This window comes from Dermacentor silvarum, chromosome 6, assembly GCF_013339745.2.
Source record: "Dermacentor silvarum isolate Dsil-2018 chromosome 6, BIME_Dsil_1.4, whole genome shotgun sequence".
In the NCBI taxonomy this organism is placed as follows: domain Eukaryota; kingdom Metazoa; phylum Arthropoda; class Arachnida; order Ixodida; family Ixodidae; genus Dermacentor; species Dermacentor silvarum.
Genome location: NC_051159.1, coordinates 182,694,097 through 182,717,316, shown reverse-complemented (window position 1 = coordinate 182,717,316; position 23,220 = coordinate 182,694,097). Strand labels below are relative to the sequence as shown.

Here is a 23,220-nt window from a genome sequence, read left to right as displayed (position 1 = left end):
AGGGTCCTATTCAGCCTCTGGCGCCTCCACCGTCTCTGTAGGCCCTCCATGCTATGCTCGGGAGATTCAGCTTCTGTGACATTAGTTCAATATAATTTTTTAACCGAAGAAAGCAAACATTTCTGTGTTGAAACCCGATTTGGTATATTGTTTGTCGTTTGAGTGACAGGACGAAGGAGCTGGTCCTGGCTTGAGGAAAACAGGATAGTAGTCACAAAAATGATGAAAAAAGCGAAATGCGAAAAAAAGTACCCGATTCCTGCCTGATCGAACCCGCGCCCGCTGCGTGGGAGCCAGATGCTCTACCACTGAGCCACGCAAGCGCTTGCTATGGGGCAGCGTAAAATGCCCTATAAGGCAAGTGCGCAGGGGCAGACGACCCGAGCCTCCACCAGTATGGTGGCACCATTTAGGTAAGGTGCCTGCAAACATAGCGTGCCCGACATGTAAGTTGCAGTTGTAAGGCTTGATCGGGCTCAGCAGACTGATGTGCAGAGAGCATTACAAGTCGCAGCTCGCCGTCGACGCCGGATGGATAGTTAACATCGTTCTCGTCAAAACGAGGCGAACAGACTGCCGCGAAGACCCTGTTGTGCGTGTTGCCCAAATTGGAGCTACTCTTGAGCCGATCCACCAGCTTACGCTGTGACTGTGCTGCGTGTGCCGCGCAGGCCTGCGACTTTTTATTTTCAAAAACAAGTAGGTTTAAGATGGATTCAAGTTCTGAGCGAAAATAAGTAATCGATGATCAGGGCAAGCGGTAGACTGACGCAATAATCGTGTTTCTGCCGTTCAACGAAAAAACTTTCTGATCAAATTGTAGCCACACCGATTCGCAGTTCAAGTTATTGAAGAAAAGGTCTTGACGACGCCTATATGATAGGGGTGAATCGATAAAGATGGCGGAACCGCCATCTTTATAGCCGTATAAAGTAGAAAAGTAAAAGCCGTATAAATTTCTATCATTCCTTGTTAACCGTGTTTCGGAGAGGCGTAGGACAGAAAACGTGTGATCGATCACAGATAGGAAGTGAATGTGGTCGTCATGATGCTTTCCTAGGCTACGTACGGTAAAATGAATCGGCGATAAAGCCGGCGGGTTATACAAAAGAAATTTTTTTGTCGGCTGATAAGAAAGAATAGAGGAATCCATGGTTATGCATCAAGACTGCTAGCGGCAACAATCTACATCTAAGCAGACTTCTCCGCACTGATACTAGCATAGCGGCGGAGCCTTATTGCAGTGGCGCTAACAAGGCGAAGTTTGCGGTGAAAGCCCGGAAGCACTTTTCACGGGCGGACAGGGTGAACTAAACATACGCGACGCGGAGACTGAGTAGCTCGCACACATTCATCTGTAGTCGCACAAGTACCAGGGCGAATCAGAAAGTCCTTGCGCCTATTTTTTTATTGCGATAGCAATTATATGGACACTTCAACCGGATAGCAATTATATGAACACTTCAACCGGATTTCTGCCGTCGGCGTCGCCGTCGTCGTCGCCGTCGCCGTGAGGTTCCCTATAGATAAAATCTTCGCCGCGCGCCGTATGCCCGAGCGGAAGCGTGCGGGGACGCGCGCTATCACAGAGAGTGAACGCACTCAATCTCCCACGCGCAAGCAAGGAAGCGGAAGCCAGCGCCGGAGGGAGCGGGGGGGGGGGGGGGGGGGGGGCGCACTTCTACTCTGCCAACAACCGCGCTCGTCGCTCGCTCGCATCGTCTCTTATCTCCACACGGCTCTGACCTTTATGCGCCGTGCATTCGCTGCTCAGTTTCCGTTGAAGCGATAGACCGCACGTACCTTCGCCCGCTGCTGCGGCGTATGCGCTTGCTGCCAGCGTTTTGACAGTCGTTGTCTGCAGTCATTCAGTGTGATCTATTCATGTTTGTTTGTGCGCGCTCACACCACGCTTGTTCAATCAGTTAGTAATAGTCGGGCCACATTTTCCAACGCACGCTACACATGCAATGCTGCCCGGGTCGGCAGTGCAGCGCTACAGGTGTGTCCCTTCGCACGCGCTGCCCACGGGAAGCGCTTCTCATCAACACCACCGTTTAACACGCGCCTTCTCGTGGTCATCGAGTCTCTCTTCATGTCGGTCTACTGACGCCGCAGCACAGCTGCTTACTTAATCAGCTCATGTTTACTACAATTCATATTGCTACCAAAGCCGCTCACCTTACTTCGTATGACATTGCTGTGTTGCTATCGCATTCATTGCTTCGCCCTTAGGGCGAAACTGTGACATTTTTTTTCTTGCCACATTACCGCTGTAAAAGCGAATTAAGTCAACATATCCATTCCCAGCAGTGGACCTTTATTGGACCGGCCCGGCATTATCTGCAGGTAGCTCGCAGTACGGCGCTGCCGTCAGTTGTTGAAGATGGCGGTTGTGCTTCACACGTCCACGGCGTACGAGCAATGAAGTGTGATTCGTTTTCTATGGAGCAAGGGACGAACGCTCATCGAAATCCACAGGGAAATGCAGCCCACGTGTGGGGAAAGTTGTCTCGCCTTGAGTAGTGTGAGGCGGTGGTGTTGCGAGTTCACGTGCAACGATGAAGCCAAGAAAGCAGTCCGATGGTCAGCAGGACGAATTCTGCCACAGGGGCATGTCAAATTCAGTGCTGCGATGTGATAAATGTCTGAACCGGTGTGGGGACTGTGGAAATATAGTGTATGGTACGTAGAATAGTACGTATATTTGTAATTGCCTGTATGTACCTTATTCTGTCTAATAAAAAATAGGGGCAAATACTTTCTGATTCGCTCTCGCACTTATACGTCTATCTTTCTCGTTTTATTAAGCCCTCGAGAATTGTTACTGTATGTGGCGTCAGGCTACATTCTGATTGTACCAAGTCATTGTTTTATTATTTTCGAGACCACGAAATATCGCCACTGGCCACCTTCAGTGTTGCTTTCAGGGTCTCACAAGCACGGCACCTTGCATAAACACTAATAGAAAAAAGGTTTTACAATGGTGGCTTCTGAACGTAGTTGAAAATTAAAAATAGATTCTGCAAGCAATGGTTTCCAGAGCTGCCAAAGCTGCTTCTGCCCCAAGAAAACCACCGCACGTTTCACGTTGTTTATGGCGGAAGCATTCGCGATTGTAGTGCCCACTGCACGACCAATATGCGCACGCACGCACGCACGCACGCACGCACGCACGCACGCACGCACGCACGCACGCACGCACGCACGCACGCACGCATGCAAGCACGCCACGCAGGTTTCTACATATTTCAAGAAAAATAAGGTCGCCGAGAATTTTATGCAAAACAAAAAAAGAAATACTGAACAAAAGGTCAGGGAATCCCATGACTGTGTAAAACATCTGAAATATATCTCATTATCGAACATATCTTAGTCATTTGGGGTCGATAGCAACAGCGTCATCCAGGACGAAGGAGACTTCTGCTGCCTTCCCATAAAAAAGGAAAAGGGAAAAAATGTAGCTCAAGCTTTCGCGTACACAAAATTTTGCTCTTCCAAGTCTGCTCACAAAAAATTAAAAAAATGCTATAGGCGAAGTCAGTACGAGTTACGCTTTTTACACTTCGATCCTCAGCTCTCCTGCCGGTTCGGAAACCTCCACCGTTCCCTTCCCAATGACAGTTGGGCGCAGACACGTGCAGCACGTCCTGCCTGCTCAGTCAACATTAGGTCTAGCAGAAGGTGTCTGGTAAAAGGCCTTTTCGCTGACGCGTTCTAACATGTGGGGCATCGCGCCACCTGCCGATCGGCTGTTGTTCGCCACTGCGTTTGTCAGCTGCTCGAATTTTCTGCGCCACTGCCCCGGCGTAGTGAGGTCGAAAGCCGGGGGGACGGTACCAGTGGCTTCCCTGGACACGTACATGGTCGATGTGCAATGCGTCTTCCCTGGTTCATCGGGTGCTCGTGGCTGCTTCCCGGTTGGGTCCCGTTTGGAGAGTGCGCCGCTTCAGAACACCCACTGGGCGCTCGTGCCGGGAGGTGGACAAGGAAACCGCCCATCTTGTGAGAGCCCGCGGTCTTCGAAGCGAGCATCCAGGTGGTTTGACGGCACGAGTCCGAATTACGACTTGTTTATACTGCTGCTTCTCGTGACGCGCAGTTCGTGCCAGTTCTCTGTGCCTCGTTCACCCGAGGAAACAGCAGCTTGCATTTAAGTGGCAGCGCAAAATAATTGCACCGTAAGTGCCGAAAATGACGAAAAATTTACACATCTGGCGAGTTCTAAATTTTACTTGTACGATTACAAATGCAAGTGATTTAAAGGTGCAATAACCTTTTGAATCACTTGCTGCTAGGCTTAATACGAGCTATACAACGATGTGTTGCCTTAGGAGGCGATGATGTTGCTCATATCGTTGGTGGCCGTGCCGACACTAAGGGCCCCAACGTCTCGAGCGTGAATTCTTCTTGAGAAGTTTATAACAGCGGCCAACTGTGACGACACATTGTTCTCTTAGTACAGGGGGAGGGAGTGGAAGACCTGTCTGAACAGCAAATTCAATTTGCTACAAATCTTACTGCAGCAACATGGACGCTCCTGTCTTGTTTTCTCTAAAAGCGTGCATGCTCGGATACCATCATATACGCATATAGTAGACTTCAACGTATTCAACCCTAATGGGAGCGACTAAATTGATCGAGTTATGCGGCGGACCGAATTAAACAAGACGCAGAAAAAAAAAAACACACAGCTGATACATTTGGCAGTATTTGGCCTATTCTAGTACACCCCCGAATTAAACACGCGCCCGGCTTCTATGTGTCCAACGTAGAAAACTAACGCAGAGATAATATTAAAGCTCTTAAGCGTAGTAGAAATCCAACGCACACCCAATTTCCTAGCACAAAAAAAAAGGAAACCGGCAGGGGTTTTATTTGTGTTGCACAGTGGCGGCTGGTTTTCTAAAGTCGGCTTCGCCGTACAATTATTAAAGTTAGCTTTGCCGCATTACAGTTTTGTTATGCAGCAAAGCATAAAATGTCGCGAAGGCGGTTCTTGGATCAATTTTATTAGGAAAAAAAAAAGAAAAGAAAAAGAGAGACGAGAAACGGGTAAATACTGTGACCAGGCATTGTGAGCTACCCTTATTGGTAAAACTAACGCTAGGGTTGGCCAAAAATAGGTGTTTTTTCGACGTCATTTGAGGTCAATAATAGGTCATTCACTCTCCTCTAAGTTCTGCCGAGACACCCGGTGCCAATAACGAGGTCGCTATTGCAGTCACCATAGAGATCAGACGCGTGCATCTTGGCTGGTCCAGTTCGATTTATCCGGCGAAGTTCTATTTTAGGATCGAAATAACGAAAGTTTGGGCCCATAGAAATGCATGGACGCTGGCCGGGACGTTCGGTGGGGATCGAAGTAATCGAAATATCAAATTAACCGGAGTCGAATTAACGGAAGTGTACTGTATATGTAATGGTGATAGTATATAGAAAACTACATCTCGAATCCCAACGTCTGGTTCTTAACTTCGCAGTTTTTATCAGTTTTCCCCCTCGTTATTGTCTCAAGTTTTCCTCTGTAGCAATTACTCCTTTGATGCCGGTCTAACTGCTCAATTATAGTTACGAACATTGTTTAACTGCGCCAACAAACGGACCCCAGAGACAGCATGGAACAAGGACGGGCGCAGACTTGCAACTAATGTTTATTCCACAAAGATCACAAATAAGTACATCCCAGACATACACCACTGCGTGTGCGCGAAAAAGAAAAGTTCATGCAAAACGTAACCTACCTATGCTCATCAATATCTCACTGTTGTGCAGATAAACTCGGGTGTCGCTGACAGAATCTTGTCCCTTCTTTCTTATATGGTACACTTCGAGTAGCTCTCTCGCTCGGCTATCTCGGCAGTGACACAAAATCTTTATTTTTTTCAAGATCAAGAGCCGATCATGAAAAAGCCGGCAGATCCCACGCCCTGTGGAAATCGATGTTATGGGAAGCAGTGCGCAGGGAACCTGCCAAGTTACCGAAACGACCATGAGAGCACCAAGACGTAGGCGGCTCTTTCATGACTACATGACACGCATGTCATGACATTCATGTGATGAGTCCTAAGGAGTCCCTTTAGCTACACTTAAGAGACCTTAGGAGTCATGAGGCAGTCATGGGAGCTTACCACTGTCGTTGAAAAGAAAAGTGTACAATCATTGCATTCTACCGGTGCTAACATATGGGGCAGAAATTTGGAGGTTAACAAAGAAGCTCGAGAACAAGTTAAGGACCGCACAAAGAGCGATGGAACGAAAAATCTTAGGACTAACGTTAAGAGACAGGAAGAGAGTGGTGTGGATCAGAGAACAAACGGGGATAGCCGATATTCTAGTTGACATTAAGCGGAAGAAATGGAGCTGGGCAGGCCATGTAATGCGTAGGATGGATAACCGGTGGACCATTAGGGTTACACAATGGATACCAAGAGAAGGGAAGCGCAGTCGAGGTCGGCAGAAAACCAGATGGAATGATGAAGTTAGGAAATTTGCAGGCGCAAGTTGGAATACGCTAGCGCAAGACAGGGGTAATTGGAGATCGCAGGGAGAGGCCTTCGTCCTGCAGTGGACATAAAATACAGGCTGATGATGATGATGATGAAGAGACCTTAAGGTGAAAGCCTTAGTCATGCTCATGACTATGACTTCTACCACCATCCTTTAATGTTTCCTTAACTTATGAACAATTTATTTCCGTAGTTTACAAAATACAATTATACAGGGTAAGTACAATCGGAGGTCCCAAAGTGAAAACTGTCAGGGGGACCTCCTAGCAGAATGTAGGCAGGGGATGAATACATTATACAGCAGACAATGGCGGATTAGCAGCATAAAGATACATGATAAAATATGTACATGAAGATTCTGGCAACGAATAAGAATAATTACAGGTTGTTTAAAACAAAGAACTCAAGAGAATGAAAACAAGGATACCAAACCGATGAATTATCTAATTAAAACAATTTAAGACATCTACAAAATGAGTACATCGTACATGTTTTTAAATCAGGCGGTAACATGTTCCAAAGTGATATACATGAAAATCTTGCTGTCATTCGGCCGTAGTTAGTTCGTACTTTAGGTAAAAGCAGATTATGGTTAGTGGAAAACCTGGTATTATTGGTATTCACAAGACTACAATCACTAAAACTGGAAATACATAATTCATGATTTATAAGACGATACATGATGATCAGCATTTTATAACTAACAAGTTTGCGTAGAGGTAAAATATTCAGGTTACGAAAAATGGGGGCTGATGGAGACGAAAATGGGTTGAAGTTGATGAGTATTAAGGCTTGCTTTTGCAAACGTTCAAGTTGTCCAAGATGCGACCAGTACGTATTTCCCCATGAAGATAGGTAGTATGACAGGTGACTGTGAATAAATGCATAATATAAAGAAAGAAGGATGTCTGTTTCGAAGTAAAACCATGTTTTGATGATCACATGAATGCCGAAAGAAATTTTTTCAATCAGGGACTGAGCATGCTCACGGAATTTTAGATGTTTATCCAAGATGACTCCAAGAAATTTCGTAGACTCAGATGTATGAATGAGGTAACCATTAAGTGTCACCACTTGGTATAGAATCGGTGATGATAACTGAGGGGAACGAAACACCATGAATTTTGTCTTCGATGGATTGATGCGCAATGCGTTCGTTACACACCATAAGTGAACGTTGTTTAAGTCGACATCTAGTAAATGTTGCAGGGTAAGTGCATTCTTATGTGTGGTAAAAATTGTGGTATTGTCAGCATAAAGGAGAGAGTTAGTGTGTTTCAATATGAGCGGTAAATCGTTAATGAATAGCAAGAACAAAAGGGGCCCCAAAATTGACCCCTGAGGAACACCTCTGTTAGTGATTTTTGGTGTTGAGAGACAATCATTTACCTGAACAACCTGCGTCCGGTTAGTAAGATAACTTTGAATCAGTTGCAAAGGTGGCCCAGATATGCCATAACAGTCAAGTTTATGAGTGAGGATGTGGTGATTAATTGTATCAAATGCCTTCGTGAAATCAATAAACACAGCTCCAAAGAGTAGGCCCTGATCTATTGCTAGCTTAACTGTGTCAGTGAAAGCGATTAGTGCGATTTCAGTAGAGAGGCCTTGTACCCACGTACAAGTACCCACGTACTTAGCATCCACGTACAAGTCCCACGTACTTAGTACCCACGTCCGAACCCATTCCATTGGTTCCTGAGTGTTAATGCTTTTTTTGCTGAGTCATTGACGTTTTTTGAGTCATGCTCATGGCTATGACTTCTACCAGCATCCTTTACTGTTTCCTTCACTTAGTACTGACGTCCGAACCCATTTCAATGGTTTGTGAGTATTAATCTTTTTTTGCTGAGTCATTATCATTTTTTCTCAGTCACGGTCATGACTATGACTTCGAGCAACAACGTTAGCCTTTTCCTTCCTCTAGTACCCCATCCGAACGCATTCAATTGGTTTTTGAATGTTAATCTTTTTTCGCTGAGTCATTGTCATTTTCGCTGAGTCGTGCTCATGACTATGACTTCTACCATCATCCCTTAGTGTTTCCTCCCCTTACTACCCACGTCAGAAACCATTTCAGTGGTTCTTGAATGGTATAATTTTTTCGCTGATTCATTGTCATTTTTGCTGAGTCATGCTCCCGACTATGACTTCTACCATCATCCTTTACTGTTTCATTCACTTCGTACCCACGTCAGAACCCATTTCACTGGCTTTTGAGTGTTAATCTTTTTTTGCTGAGTCATTGTAATTTTTGCTGAGTCATGCTCATGACTATGACTTCTACCAGCATCATTTAGTGTTTCCTTCACTTAGTACCCACATCCGAACCCATTTCAGTGGCTTTTGAGTGTTAATCTTTTTTAGCTGAGTCATTATCATTTTTGCTCAGTAACGGTCATGACTATGACTTCGAGCAACAACATTAGCCTTTTCCTTCACCTAGTACCCCACCCGAACCCATTCCATTGTTTTTTTTAGTGACAGTGACAGTGACAAGAACTTTTATTGGTCCTGAGAAACTGGCCAGGGGGAGCCGAAGGCTTCCTCAGGTCAAGTCATGTAAATCTTTTTTTGCTAAATCATTGCCATTTTTCCTGAGTCATGCTCATGACTATGACTTATACCAGCATCCTTTGGTGTTTCCATCACTTAGTACCCACGTCCGAACCCATTTCAGTGGTTTTTGAGTGGTAATGTTTTTTGCTGGGTCATTGTCATGACCTACATGACACGCATGTCATGACATCTATGGGGCGGGGGGGGGGCGACGTTGTGCTGTGGCACCAACTGCGTATCTTGCGACCGGGCGCAAGGGGAACTGGCGACTCAATCTCGCACGCGAAAGGAGGAAAGCGGGAAGGCAGTGCGGGAGGGAGGGGGTGCGTATTCCACTCTGCCAGTAACTGCGCACTTTGCGCCGATGCGGGCGGTCACGCGCACCGTATCTTGAAAGCGATTTGCACACGGCTCCTATCTTTGTACGCGCTGTGCTTTCGCCAGTCAGTTTCCATTGAAGCGATAGACCGCACGAACCTTCGCTCGCTGCTGCCGCGATTGCTCACGCCAGCGTTTTGACAGCCAGCGGTTATCTGCGGTCATCGAGTGGGATCTATTCATGTTTGCTTGTGCGCGCTGCCACCATGCTTGTTAATTTAGTTAGTAAGCGAATGTGTCCAAGTTTCTACAGCCGATAAAAGTACCATCCTTACTCTGTATAGCTCTCTACTAATTTGCTATCGAAATTCATGCTTGACCTTTCGGGCGAAACTGCGACTTTTTTTTTGAGTGATCAATTCCAGTGTCTGTTAGATGTTATTTGAAATCATTGTTTTTTATTTGACGACTTTATTATTATTATATTATTTATTTATTTTATTTTATTTTTATTTATTTTTTGACGGCGATGCGCGTTCAAATGGCCATTGAGCGGAAAAAATCACAGCATATCCACGGGGTGATGATGATGAGTGGGCGAAGGCTCCGGAGGGAATACTCGGATCTCCCGCTAGGGAGATACCGATACGCAGCCATTTACACATGCCGGAATTGCCGCGTTGCGTCATGACGAAAGTACGTTTCCGATAGAACGTCGTGCCATTTTTTTTAGGACGCTTCGGTAAATACAAGCGGAAGCGCTCCGAAAAAATGAGTACCAAGCAGTGGCTGAGCTGTTTACCTCTACGTCGCCACTTGGGTTGTCCGTAACGCGGAGGTGTATTGGGTGCATACAATATAAGCAGCGTAGATCTATAAACGAGAATTTGGTTCACTATCTTCGCTCTTAAAAGGCTCAGAGAAGGTAACCAAGAAACAATGTGATAGTTTACTTATAGTGAATTCGTCAAAATGAGTGGGCCAAAAGCCTTTGTACCAATGCCACTGTGCGAAATACGTGCTGTGTTTGCGAAACAGCCAACATAGAACTTTACACACGCGTCTGTATTCCGTCACTATGAAACGACGAGAAATTACAGTCCATCACCTCTGGGAGTAACCTAAGTCTCTCTCTCTCTCTCAAAAAAAAAAAAAAAAAAAGGCTGAATGCTTACACGGAAACTGCTAAGACTGGCACTTGATAATTAACTTACAGACTTCAAGATGTCAAGTTTATCAGAATTGAGGGAGATTATCAGAAGCGCGTGGCTTGTACTTAATGAGCATGCGCGAATAATACATAATACCACTTATCTGCCTATATATTGCGGTTCATGCCTTCGCAACATAAAGTACATAAAGAAAAAAAAATGCTCGCAGTATTGAAACTTTGCAAAGATACAATAAGCACGCAATAGGAGTAAAATAGTTCCGTGGCTTCACAAGTATCAGGCGCAAGGTTCACACGCACACACACACGCGCGCACACACATACACGCACACAAGCACGCACATACACAAACACGCACACAACAACAAAATATGAGTTACAGGCATTAACTCACAAATTACATACATTTGAAAACTAACGCACGCGCGAAAACACAAAAAGTTTTGCCACGGCTCGAAGAGTCAACGAAAATTTCAGCTGACTCACTTAAAAAAACTATATGCACAGTTATCGGTGCTCTGTATTAAACCGGCTCGAAGAGTCAACGAAAATTTCAGCTGACTCACTTAAAAAAAAACTATATGCACAGTTATCGGTGCTCTGTATTAAACTGAGCGAAGAGTCCGGCTATGCGAAGAGCATTAAAATCTCCATGCAACTTCATCCACAAATATGAGGAAAGCTGCAACATTCACCTCGCAAAGAACGGCGTGCTTAGAAGGGGCGAAATCCCTTCTCCCGATGTTATGGAGCCACTGCTTCCGACGCACGACATTCCGTTCACCTCGGGGGATATAAAATAAGGCTTGCCCTTTCTCTGGCCTGCTGCTGCATTGAAACGCGCAGCAGCAAGGCATTTTCACTGAGAACGAATCTCAGATTCCTACGAAAGGATGGAAAAACTTGGGAAACACACGTCGGAATTTTTTTTTTCATAAAACGCCGGAAGCGTCTCCGGAAGCCGGAAGCTGGCTTCCGGAACCGGAAGCGGAACCGGAAGTAGAAACGGAAGCGGAAGTGGAAACGGAAGCGGAAGGTCGGCTTCCGGTTATACTATACGTATACATATATATGTATGTATGGGTATACATACATATACGGACACACAACGCCATCTATTGAGCAATTCATAAAGCTAGACGTGGCTACCTACTACGACGGGGACGAACGGGTGCCGCTATAAGGAGCTTCGCCCCTAAAAGCCAGAGGCGTCTACAGCAGCGAAAAAGCGGCACCTAACTTGCCATTGGCTGCGACGCCACATCGCGCTTGCTGGCTCGGGCAGCACGTACACATCGCTGGCGCCTCGGCGGCCGCAACCTCGGCAGTAGCGAAAGGTTTCTATCCACGCCAGTACACCGCAGACGAAGAAAAGGCAGGCAGTGAAGTACACCACCGTCGTCAACTCTCCCAATACGAACGAGCATTAACGCAAACATTACTCGCAGCGCGAGTAATGTTTGAAGAGGAAGGGGACTACAAAAGACAGACATAGGTAAGAACGTTTGGCCTCTCTAGAGCCAGAAGGCGTAGATGTCCTGTTTAGGGTAGTTTAGCGGGCCTCGATGTCAGCGCTGCCTCCCGCCCTAGTCCTGTTGGGCCGGACTGTAGGTCCAAGTGTACAGTGTGCGGTGCGTTCCTTTGTGCTCGTCGCTGGTGGGATTTAGTGCTGCAGAAGAAGTGTCCCAGGTCTGGTGTGCCATCTCCCTGCAGACGACTCTGGGTGACGGAGCGTCGTACCAGTTGATCGACTGCATCTTCTTGTAAGCTCCTCACTTGGTGGTGAGTGAGCGCGGCTCATGCCTGCTCGGAGCTGTCCTTTGGCAAGGGATGCTCGTTCCTAGAGGTGTGCCTGTTTTGAGTTTTCCTGTACTCTTAGCCGTCTGCTCTCTTGGGATCAGCTTGATGCCCTCTTCGCATCCCATGGGTGGAATGCACTCCGGAGGCAGTTCGGCGAATATGGGAGAAAACTCAGCTGCCCCAACGTGGGCCGTCTGGTTGCCGAGACAGCCTGCTGTATGTCCGGCAAATCAGTCCACGCTGGCGGCATGCGATGTGTTGCGTAAGCGACCCCTTATATTCTTATTTGGTTTCATGGGCTATGGTGCCTTCTGAAAGAATAAAATAAGTTACTATGGTGAAGATTTATGTACATTAGGCGCCTTCAAAAATTCCATGGAGGAGGAGAAATAAACTTTATTTATAGAAATGAGCTGACGGTGAAATCGTCCGAGGTGGGCGGCGTCCTAGTCCAGGAAGCCATGGGCCTGAGCCAATAGCTTGGCCCTGCTCACTAAACAATGCATGCTGATCTTCAGGGCCGGGCTTGTCAGCTGGGCCTCCCGCTGCTCGACGGAGTGGTCGAGACTGGACGAGATTATGGGCCACGACCATCACATCATTCAAAAAAAAAAAGAATAGTCCTCGCTTTTTTTTTTTTTTTGCAGCCAAGGTCGCATGCTACGCGAGCGCCTTTTCAAGCATTTCAGCAGGCCTCACCTCTTGTGCGGAAACTGGATATCTCCGACAAGCAGTGCCAAGACTAGCGCTTTTATGGCGTTTCATTACCAGCAAGGCGGATAAAATCCGCTTTAACTGGTGACATTTTTTCAGCTTAGTTCATCGTTCCGAATAATGTTTACTCCCTCATTCTGGTCTGCAACCGTATATTTTGCAAGGGCTCGCACGCTCGTAGGATAGGATAGGAATAAACTTTATTTGTCCAGCGGTTAAGGCTGTTGGTGCCCGGGGCTAGGCTGCCAGGGGTCCATCGCCAGAGAAAAATCTTTCGAGATCCTCGGCAATGGCCCTGGCCCGCTGGACGGCCCACTCCTGGTCCTCGGGTGCCTCGCTGAGGAGGGCGGCTTGCCATCTCTCAGCGTGGCGCCCCGCTTCAGAAGGTCCTGCTGTTATCTTCCCCCTTCCTCTTGTTCCTTCTTCTTCAGGGCGTTGACATTCCCAAAGTATATGGGCCATATCAGCCCGTTCGTGCTCGCACCACGGGCAGCCGGGCGATGGGTGCAGCGCGGGCCACAGGCGGTGCAGGTGATAGGGGTTGGTGAAAGTGCCCGTCTGCAACCGCCTCAGGTCGACTGCCTGGGACCTGTCCAGCCGCCCGTGGGGTTGTGGATATGTCATACGTTCTTGCCTATAGTGTGCAAGAACCTCTCGGTACGAGGCCGGAAACTCCTCGATATCACAGTCGGCGTCCCCGTGGCCCCCAGCTCCGACCGCCGCGATTTGGGTTGTGTTGATAATTCCTCCGGTGGGGTCCCGCACAACAACGGCGGCTGCCCTCTGGGTGATCGCGTCGCGGCGGGTAAGTTGCCTCGCGACGAGATGGGCACGCTCGTTGTGGTTGGGCGGGATGCCGGTGTGTTTTCGGCCGTTAGTATTGTTGTTGTTGCGGCTGTTGTCTTCTTTAGTACCAAGCTCCCCGACGTGCGCGGGGAACCATTTGAGGGACTTGATCGTAATCCTGCCGGACACGAAGTCTCCGGCTCTGGCGTTGAGCATGCGCGCCACATCCGCGGACACCCAACCTTTGGTGTAGTTCCGGATCGCTGATTTGGAGTCGCTTATGATCAGGCTATCCTCCGTACCTCCGTGGAGTACTGCGAGGGCTATGGCCATCTCCTCCGCTGCTTCGGCCGACGGCAGCCTAGCTGATGCCGTGACTCGGATCCTTCCCTTCGTATCTACGACCGCCATAGAGAAGACGGGCTCCGCCGCCGTCGGCCGGCCGTGTCGTTGATGTTGCTGCTGTTGCTGCTGCCGTTTTTGTCGTAGTAGTAGTAGAGATGGTCGTGTTGGCATCCCCGGTTCGTCTCGCACATTTCGTTGTAGTGGCGATGGTGGTCGTCGTCCCTCGTCGCCATCAACGTTACCCGCGGGCCGCGGGTACCTGGCTGCATCGACAAACAGGACGCCTTCTCGTCTTCCGTGCTCCTCGAGGATTGCTACCGCCCGTCGTTGACGTCTTTGCACGTCATGCACCGGGTGCATGTTCTTCGGCATGTTTTCCGTCTGTATGGCGTCCCTGACCTCCGGTAGCAGTGTTTCCTTCAGTCCCCGCGCCTCATGATATCGAATCCCGAGCAGGTCGAGGATTCGTCTTCCCGTTTTGGTGCCCGACAGCCTCTCCAGCTGCGCTATTCTCTGCGCCTCGGCGACCTCCTCGAGCGTGTTGTGTACGCCCAGCTCGAGGAGCCTGTGAGTTGGCGTGTACTGGAGCGCTGTGATATAGCGAACACGGGAGCCGCGCAAGGAGCGGCAGTACGAGCTGTGTTTCGAGAGTAGTCGAAAAGGTTCGTGCTCTGAATCTGCAATGTAGAAGGCTGGGCCAAAGCCAGCCCCGATGGCGCGCTCTTGCGTGAAAATATATAGTTCCATATTTAACCAAGGTGTGTCGTCAGTTGTCTGTTGTGATGCAGGTACCAAGAATTTGTCTTGGTTGGTCCTTTCCGTGCAGCAAAATAAAAATAAGCATGTTGGCAGATTGTGAAGAAGTCTAGGCGAACTCAAGCGATTTTCTAGGCTTACATGTTACTTTAGAGTACTGCGGCGAAGTGAACAATGGGATTTCGGTGAACGTAAGCTATAATGATTATTTACTAAACTGAATTGGTTCTTGTGTTATCGTGAAATTGTGTTATCGTGAAATTGTGTTATTGTGAAATCGTGTTATCTTGTGCATGCGAAAATAGTAATTGTTGCGATGAATATTGCACAAAGTGCGAGAATGCGACTTATTCAGAACAATGAAATTAAAACAAACAAAAAAACAAAAGGTAAAAAAAGAACATTCAAGAAGACCGGAAGGCCTTGCTGTCGGAACACGGCACAAAAATGTTGCTGTAAGGAGCGTCGAAAAAAAGAGATTTATAGTTAGAAATTCATCCAGTTATCGACAGCTTCACGCTTGCGTGCAATAGCCAATAAGCTGGATAATGCAAGCGCCCGTTCTTTCCAGAATGTCCAGAATTTATTAAAGTTATCTGATTGAACAAGAATTATTTCATGTCACTTAGAAGGATGGGTGAGACACGCCGCCTATATTTTCGTACATAACTTTAACATTAAAAAAGGACACTATATCGATAACGAGCTGCTGAATGCAGTGTGTACCAGTGCCGCCGGTACATGCGGCAGTTGATGAATCATTGAGAACATGGACGAATAAAAACAAGCAGACAGGGCAGATCCGTTGTCACATCGAGAAAAGGGTTTGCGGAAATGCGCTTCCTAATTATTGATTGCGAAGTACATTTCAGATCGGACAGTGTCATAAACTTTCTCGCGCTTTCTCGGCTCGTATAGTCTGTTGAACGAGTCATTTGTGTTGCTGCAGGCGCATGCAGGCTGTCACTGTTGATCGCCTCGCCTGAGTGCCGCTCTCTTAAAATATTACATTCATGTAAGACATTATCACCGACGCGCTCGTGTGCACGAACCACGCCTCGCTGACGCCGAATAATAGCGGTGCCGAGTGGTAAACGGGAAAGACCATGTCCGGAAAGCATGACCGTTCACGCAAACAGCCACGTCACGTGACAGCCTGTAATCCCTGTTATTTTCATTGTTGGTGGCGCATGCCAACTACAGGGGAGCTCGTTCGTCTTACGAATCCGTGCATTCGAATTTATATGCTAACAACTTTGGGTATAAGCCGACACAAGTAAGAGAAGAAGAAGTTAAATGTCGCTGTTCTCATCTAGGCTCTACATCTACATCTCAAGGTGAGAAATGCCGCTACCTTTTTTCGTAATTCTTTTTTAACCAATTGTCTCTCAGCGGTATGAGTTAGCACATTTAGTAGCTAAAAGTGTTTTATAACTGATAATCTGTGATTGGATGCAGGATATTTTCACGACTTCCACTGGTGAGGCAATCGGCCTAATTGTTTGAGGAGGCACTATTGTTAGATTATGGATCCTCTACTGTTTCGAGCACATTAACGATGTTTCGTTTTTAGGTAGGTATTTGATCGGCGTTTTTCAAAACTCCAAGAAAATATTCGAGAGGTGCACAGCTCCACAACTTCCCCCTGTCATCGAGCGAACTCATTTCGGGCTGACCGCTGTTAGACTCAGTTGTACGGTAGTCCGAGCCACAGTATATGTTCTTTGTCCCAAATATGGGGGAAAAATATTTTTGTCCCACATTTTTTCAAAAAGCAACGACCCGTCACTTGGCTTTGAGTCGAGTTATTCAAACACGAATGTGAGTAACTTATACGTGACCGTCGGTAGATTGTGCAACTATAGCACCAATTACAGTCTTTCTTCCAGGAGCGGCGAACTTTCCGTTATCGGCGATGACTACGAGGCTGTTGGCAACCGTCTTCCTTGCTCTTGTATTCGGGAGCAGCGAAAGCCACTTTCTACCATCGCAGAACAACAGGACCGTAACCCGTGAGTTGAACTGTGCCAATCACGTGTGCTGAAATAATGCCCCATTCTTTATGTTTAGGAATAACTACCGATGGCAGTTTTTTAATGGGAATGTCATACACAAGCTGGTTTTTCTCTTTTGCTTTTTTAGGCGTAAGCGTTTCTATGCTTACCCCCCCCCCCCCCCTCAGAAAAAAAAAAAAAAACCCGTCCATCCGTCCGTCCCATAAGACGATCGCTTTCAAGATAGCGCCCACAGCAGCCTTCGTGCTGTCAACGCCAACGAAGCTACTCGCAGCACTCCCTGCTCCCACCGCAGATCGCTTTCACGACAGGGAGCCGGAGAACGGTTAATAATGGTTCGACGAGGATGGATAAGGCGCTAAAGAGCGATACCGGCTTATAATGATCGGAACGTCATCAGCGCACCTGGCGCCGCCACCTGCAGTGGTTTACTTAGTTTATTCATAGGGTTTGCTTGCCTCATCAGTTCGCCTTGCGCCGCCGTCCGCAGCCGTTCGTGCCGCCGCAGCGCTGTAGTTTATACTATTTGGATCAAGCTGCATAACATTGATAATGACACCGAGCTGTGTGGAGATGAGCAAGTGGCACAATGCTTACTCATACTGAGGCAACTCCCAGAGGAGTTCCTGCGATTTTTTTTTTCTGTTTAGTCACACAGGTTATGAAAATCAGTAATGAAAGCGGTTTTCAGTTCAGTTCCGGCAACTTAACTGAGTACTTTTTTATTTGCTGATTTGGCGCATGCTTTCGCATGCCAGAGCTAAAAGCTATCATAATATGAGCCAATTACGTTTTCTATGAGTTTTCTATCACTACGGTAAAGCCGGGAAGAACTCGCACACGCGCGGTTAGCTCGGCGCGGTGGTCCCGTGTCAGCCGCAGTGGAAGGATAGCTCGCACATGTGCAGATGCCTCATCATGGAACGGATAATGGATCACGGTATGATATAACTGTCTATTCTCTGAAATTTGAATTTCCTTGCTCACAATGTTGTTTTTATTGTATCAGATTATGTTTTCAATGTATGAGTGAATGTGTTGCCATACATATATACATATGAGCCGAGGGCGCTGGAAGTCCTCCATTCAGAGCTGCGAAGATTGGAGGTAGCGATTCGTGCTACACAACTCTTATAATGATATCACTGCATTGCACGCAATTCGTGTTGTGTTACACGTAAGCATTAGATAACATAATCCATAATACAAGGCTCCTGTAGACGAAATTACCTGGAAACAAGATTCAAGTGAAATTATTGGCTGTGCCTTACGCCAGGTTATATCAAAACTCGTTCCTCGCACTGATCATATCATTCGTTTTGGTGTTAGAGTAGATACTGTGGATTAATGATTCGCTCTTCCTCTCAATAGCAGACGGCTGTTTGGACCCCACCGGTCATCTCGTCAACGAAGGCTTCAGTATCTCGAGAACACGTCCATGCCAGCTCGAGACTTGCCGCAATGGCACGTGGGATATAGCCAGGTGGGCAGTGGTGCACTTTGCGCTACATCGAACCGTACGAGTTCATAAGAGTATTCCCAGAGTCTTGTGGCGCAGTACGTCAATCACCACGAAAACGAGGTGAAGTGCGTCCCTTTTCATGGCTGTCTGTAGACCGCATTGGTGTTGTGTAGCACGTGGAGTGTTTTTCGCGCATGGATTTTCCAAGACATCTGCCGCTGAATCGAGACGGAATGACTCTGCCGCTTCTGATCGTGCACTGCCAATTGGACGCGCCGCTCGCTCGTCACTCTTAATTCTTTGCTCAGATCCCACTCAGCAACGGCCGGGTCGCTATAATGTAACAATGTATTTCGCTCAGGTCTACTGCTTTCTTATCATCCACCGATAACGACCTGGTGGTAACGTAGATCATGACAAGTTCAAGAAGGAAAAGGGTTGAAATAGAATCGCTGCATTATTCTGGCCCAAGCTGGTGGACCTGCATGGGCTTATTTTGCAGGTCAGCCGAACGATGGCAGCCGCTGTTTGTCGCGGCTTTATCGGTGGCCCCCATCTTTATTTTCTCTGAAGCGCGCGCAATGCCTGTTTCGTTGCAAGTTCTCAGAGTCAAGTATGGAGGAACAGTGGCGTCTCCGCTAAAAGGCGCTGACGAAGAGAACGCATTCTCTTTTGACGTTTGCACAGATCGCTTACATTGCAGCAACTATATGTGTAACGTTCAGAACTATAACTTATTGCTTGATTTTAGCAGACTGAATAAGTGGTGGTTGCTTATATGTCAGTGTCGTTTGCTTCATGTGGGTGATATCCCGACAGTAATAATGACCGCGTATGAATTGTTTCGGTACATTGAGCAACTCGTCTTGCAGTAGGTCCTAAGAAACAGCCGAACTGTCGTACTGAAAGGCTGACGTATAAAACTGTTTTGTAATTATTTTATTTTGAATTTAAAACGTGACATTTGTGCATGGTCTAAGACAGGGCTGAGCAGCTTGGTTCCCGCAATCCGTGGCCACAAGCCGTCGTAAAGCAGTGGACGCATGAGTGAACACATGGCTTCCCGTGGTGACAGGTGCATCGAGGACGTGGACCCGAAGTGCAAGGGGCAACTGGGAACCAGAGGACCGGGACCGTACCCGGACTGCTGTGCGCTTGCTGTGTACTGCGCCGGGCACTGAGGCGCGGCCAAGGACAGCGCCGCAGTTCTCGACAAACCGTGCTGTAACTGCGTCACCTTTGTTAAAATCTCCTCCGAGGACGCCAAGACAATATGTAAATAATTTTTTTACCATCCGCAGGCTTTATATTTCCTGCGGCAGCTGGTACGGGCTACTTGGGTTACGAACGTAACCGATATCACCCACATGCTGGAAAGAAATGCCCGCCGCCTGAAGATGCAATTCCAATCACGATGTGCGATGGCTAAACGCGCTACCAGGCCCGGACAACTGCTTCAAGCGAAAAGAACTGAAAGAACGCTGCAAGCATCTTTTGCGCCCTCTATAGTGCACTGAGTCAACATCATTTCGGACGTGTTAGCCGAATGTGAAACATGTAAAGCAAAAAAAAAAACGAAGAAAAAAAAACGCTGTCTCACTTTTCGTTAGTCGTGAGCCAGCCGTGTAAATCTGGGGTTGAATTCCCGAACGGCTGTTGGCCATTGGCGCGTCACCTTCGCTGATAAGTCCAACATCACGATTGCCTGGCAGCTGCTTTTATGAGTACTTCTAACATTTTTTCGAGTACGAGTACTGGTGTCTGCAATGACCAACATCCACCACATAAAAAGGCAGTAAACGCATTAAGTCGAAGAAAAGGAACCTTCTTGGCATTAAGACTCATCGCAATAAATGCAATTTTTTCCTTTGCAGAATCGATTCACGAGCACATCACCCGATAAAAAGTGCGCAACGTTCTGTCTCGTTCTCGTTTTGTACAAAGTGTCTGAGAGCTGAAAACTACGTTTATTTTGAATATTAACATAAGTACGCAGCGCAGTCTTTATGCTGGCTGGAATAATGGTAAAGTGATCTAAAGATCGACTGCCGCGCGTTCTAAATGTTTTCTTGCTAGGGTCGAGCCACGTTATCACGAATCTGCGAAGAGGAGTTCCAGCGATTGTTTCTCAAATCTTCGCTAAAGCAAGCTTTAACGGGACACCTAGCCCTTGTTCAGGAGCCAGTAATTCGGTATTCTCACTATACACTTGGAGTCATCAAATGGAGGACAGGTTGAGTACGCCAAAGTCAAGATATACCAAGGGTCGGTCGCACCGAGAGCACTGTCTCGAAATCGTCGGAACAGCGAAGAGTGCCAGGAACAATGGTTCGCGCTGCGTGTACGGGGCATAGTACGAGTTGTGCAACCGGCGCTTTTATAGACCACAAGTGAGAGCCGCAGACTGCTTTCATCTCCGAGCGGTCATACTCGAGCCGCAACGTCAGTGCCAGGTGCAACCGTCGATCGTCAGTTCACGCGAGGGTTCGGCGCTCCTTCGCAACCACTCCTTGTTGCGGACGCGTCGAACACATCCGTCACATGAGCTGCAATTACGGAATAACGGGCTTTGCAGAAGGCGTTTCCACTGAATCGCTCTACCACACGGGATAGCTCGACGGTCGCCCGAAAGCTGCTATTGGGCTGCCTGTTGTCGGCTTCTTGAATTATTTTCACTGCTGCGTCAGCAAATGGTACAGGGCTGGGAGCTGAGTCAGCGCAGTGTGTCGTGGACGCTAGTGGCCGCCGCACGGGGACGTGGCCGACAAGTACGGCGCCTTCCCTGGTTCATCGGCTGCCCGTGGCTCCTTCCCTGTCGGTTGGAGCTCGCCGTGTAGCCCTACTTTGGAGACTGCGTCCAGAAGCAGCTGTTTGAGAACGCCAACGAGCTGCCGGTGCTGGGAGTCCTGACGGCATCTTGTAAGAAAACCGGCCGTTGTGTGAACGCCCGGATGGTCGCAGGCCTGCGTAGCGGTCTTCGGAGGAGGTCCAATTCGATTCCGGCTTGATGCTGTTGGCTTGTTTATGTTGTGGGGTGTTTACGCTGTGGGGTATTGGCCAGGAACCGGGTGGTAATATGATAAAAATTTCACGCAGAAACTCCTCTGGGAGTTGTCTAAATATGTGTAAGCATTGGGCCACTTGCTCATCTCCACGCAGCCCGGTGTCAATATCAATGTTACAAAACTTGATCCGACAAGTATAAACTCTTATCAACCCTTATCGGACTCGATCCGAGCCTTATCAACTCTTATCGGTCGGTATCAACCTCATCGCAATTGATCCGATCCTTATCAACCCTTATCTGTCCTTATTAACCTTATCGGACATGATCTGACCCTTATCAACTCTTATCGGTGTTTATAAACCTTATCGGATTTAATCCGACCCTTATCAACCATTATTGGTACTTATTAGCCTTATCAGAATTGATCCGACCATTATAAGCCCCCATCGCTCTTTAGAACCTTGACGCCATCCATCCGCGTCGAGCCATTATCAACTGTGATGCGACCCATATTATCCCTCATTACTCCTTATCACCCTTATCAACTCATTGACTGCGTATCTGTCTGTGTTGCGCGACGTGAAGCGCATAAGCCCGCAGTGATCGGTGAAATTTTGGGCTGTGAAGGAACGCCCCAAAGAAAGGCGTGCTCAACATACGCAGGCTTTTTCGCTCAATGGGCCATTTGAGGCTTTCGCATGAAAATGTGATGAAGGCGTGCTTTTTAAATTGTCGTGCTGGCGTAACCTCTCATTAAGGCAGGTGCTAGTCTTGCCAATGTACATTCTTCCACATGAAAGTGGAATGCTGTACACTACGCCAATAACACACGCACAAAACTTCCGCGCTGATTTACAGAGCAAAAGTATTTTGCAGAATGACCTGGCCTCTTTTTTTTTTTCTACAGCGACGCAGGCCCTCCGACTTTGCTCCGAGCTGAAAAAACAACTCACATCAAAATATTTGACAATATAGTTGTACCGTTATAATGAACATAAACCAACTCGCCAAGTGTTACACCTTGCTTGAAATTCACTATTCCTATTCGATTCGTATTCTAAAAATAAAAAATAAAAAAGCCTGGCAGATTCATTGGCGGAGGCATCGAAGGTAGTCCGGCCATTCAAATCCTTCCTACATCAGCTTTGATCAAAGCAGCAAGATTTTGGCGGCAAATGATGCTGCGATAATTCTCTGTGCTATCTATAGCTATTTCCTCGGATGTTAACCACCTTTTGAGCCCCTCGAAACCTAATCTGTGCCGAACAAGAAGAAAGGAAGCGGCTATTAGTAGGCTACGCTGTCGCATAGCCTCTTTAATTAAAAAAAAATTTTTTTTTACTTGCACAGGGGTGATCACCGACTCTCGCTGATTTGTTCTCTTCGCAGAGAAGATAAGGCCATAGAACACTTATTCATATCTTGCCGCCGATTCATTAGATATAAGAACCTTAGAAACACCGCTCTGCCTTCTTGTATTATATTTACCCGTTCAAGATTAACTATCCTTGCGGTGCATCTACTCTTGGGCACAGCAAGGGAAAAGTTTGCGCTGCCACCTAAGACTTTCTCCATCGTTGAATGGACTTGTCCAGAGAATAAAACATTTATTATTGAAAATTAATAGCCGTTTTGTAGTCGGACCTCCTAGTCCGGAAGACCATTGGCTTTTGCCGCCATCCGGGCTCGGTTGACCAGGGCTTGTTGTTGTTCTGGGTCCGAGCTGGACAGGGTCGCCTCCCACTCGACTGTCGTCGGATTATGCTTGGCCGATATTT

The 23,220-nt window shown here is 47.4% G+C and overlaps 1 protein-coding gene across 4 annotated transcripts; it reads left to right on the top strand.

Annotated features, from left to right (window-relative positions):
* The first annotated feature begins 14,987 nt into the window (after positions 1-14,987).
* Positions 14,988-20,223, top strand: LOC125946461 (uncharacterized). Of its 4 annotated transcripts, none has more exons than XM_049669920.1 (5): positions 14,988-15,149; positions 16,162-16,295; positions 16,848-16,970; positions 18,345-18,456; positions 19,511-20,223. In XM_049669920.1, exons 2-5 carry the CDS (start codon positions 16,255-16,257, stop codon positions 19,661-19,663), a joined length of 429 nt encoding a protein of 142 aa, XP_049525877.1. In that variant the 5' UTR covers positions 14,988-15,149; positions 16,162-16,254; the 3' UTR covers positions 19,664-20,223. The 4 variants fall into 4 exon arrangements, 2 of the variants coding, with proteins under 2 accessions (XP_049525877.1, XP_049525876.1); XM_049669919.1 differs by having other exon boundaries at positions 16,836-16,970; XR_007467607.1 differs by lacking the exon at positions 16,162-16,295.
* The last annotated feature ends 2,997 nt before the right edge of the window (positions 20,224-23,220 follow it).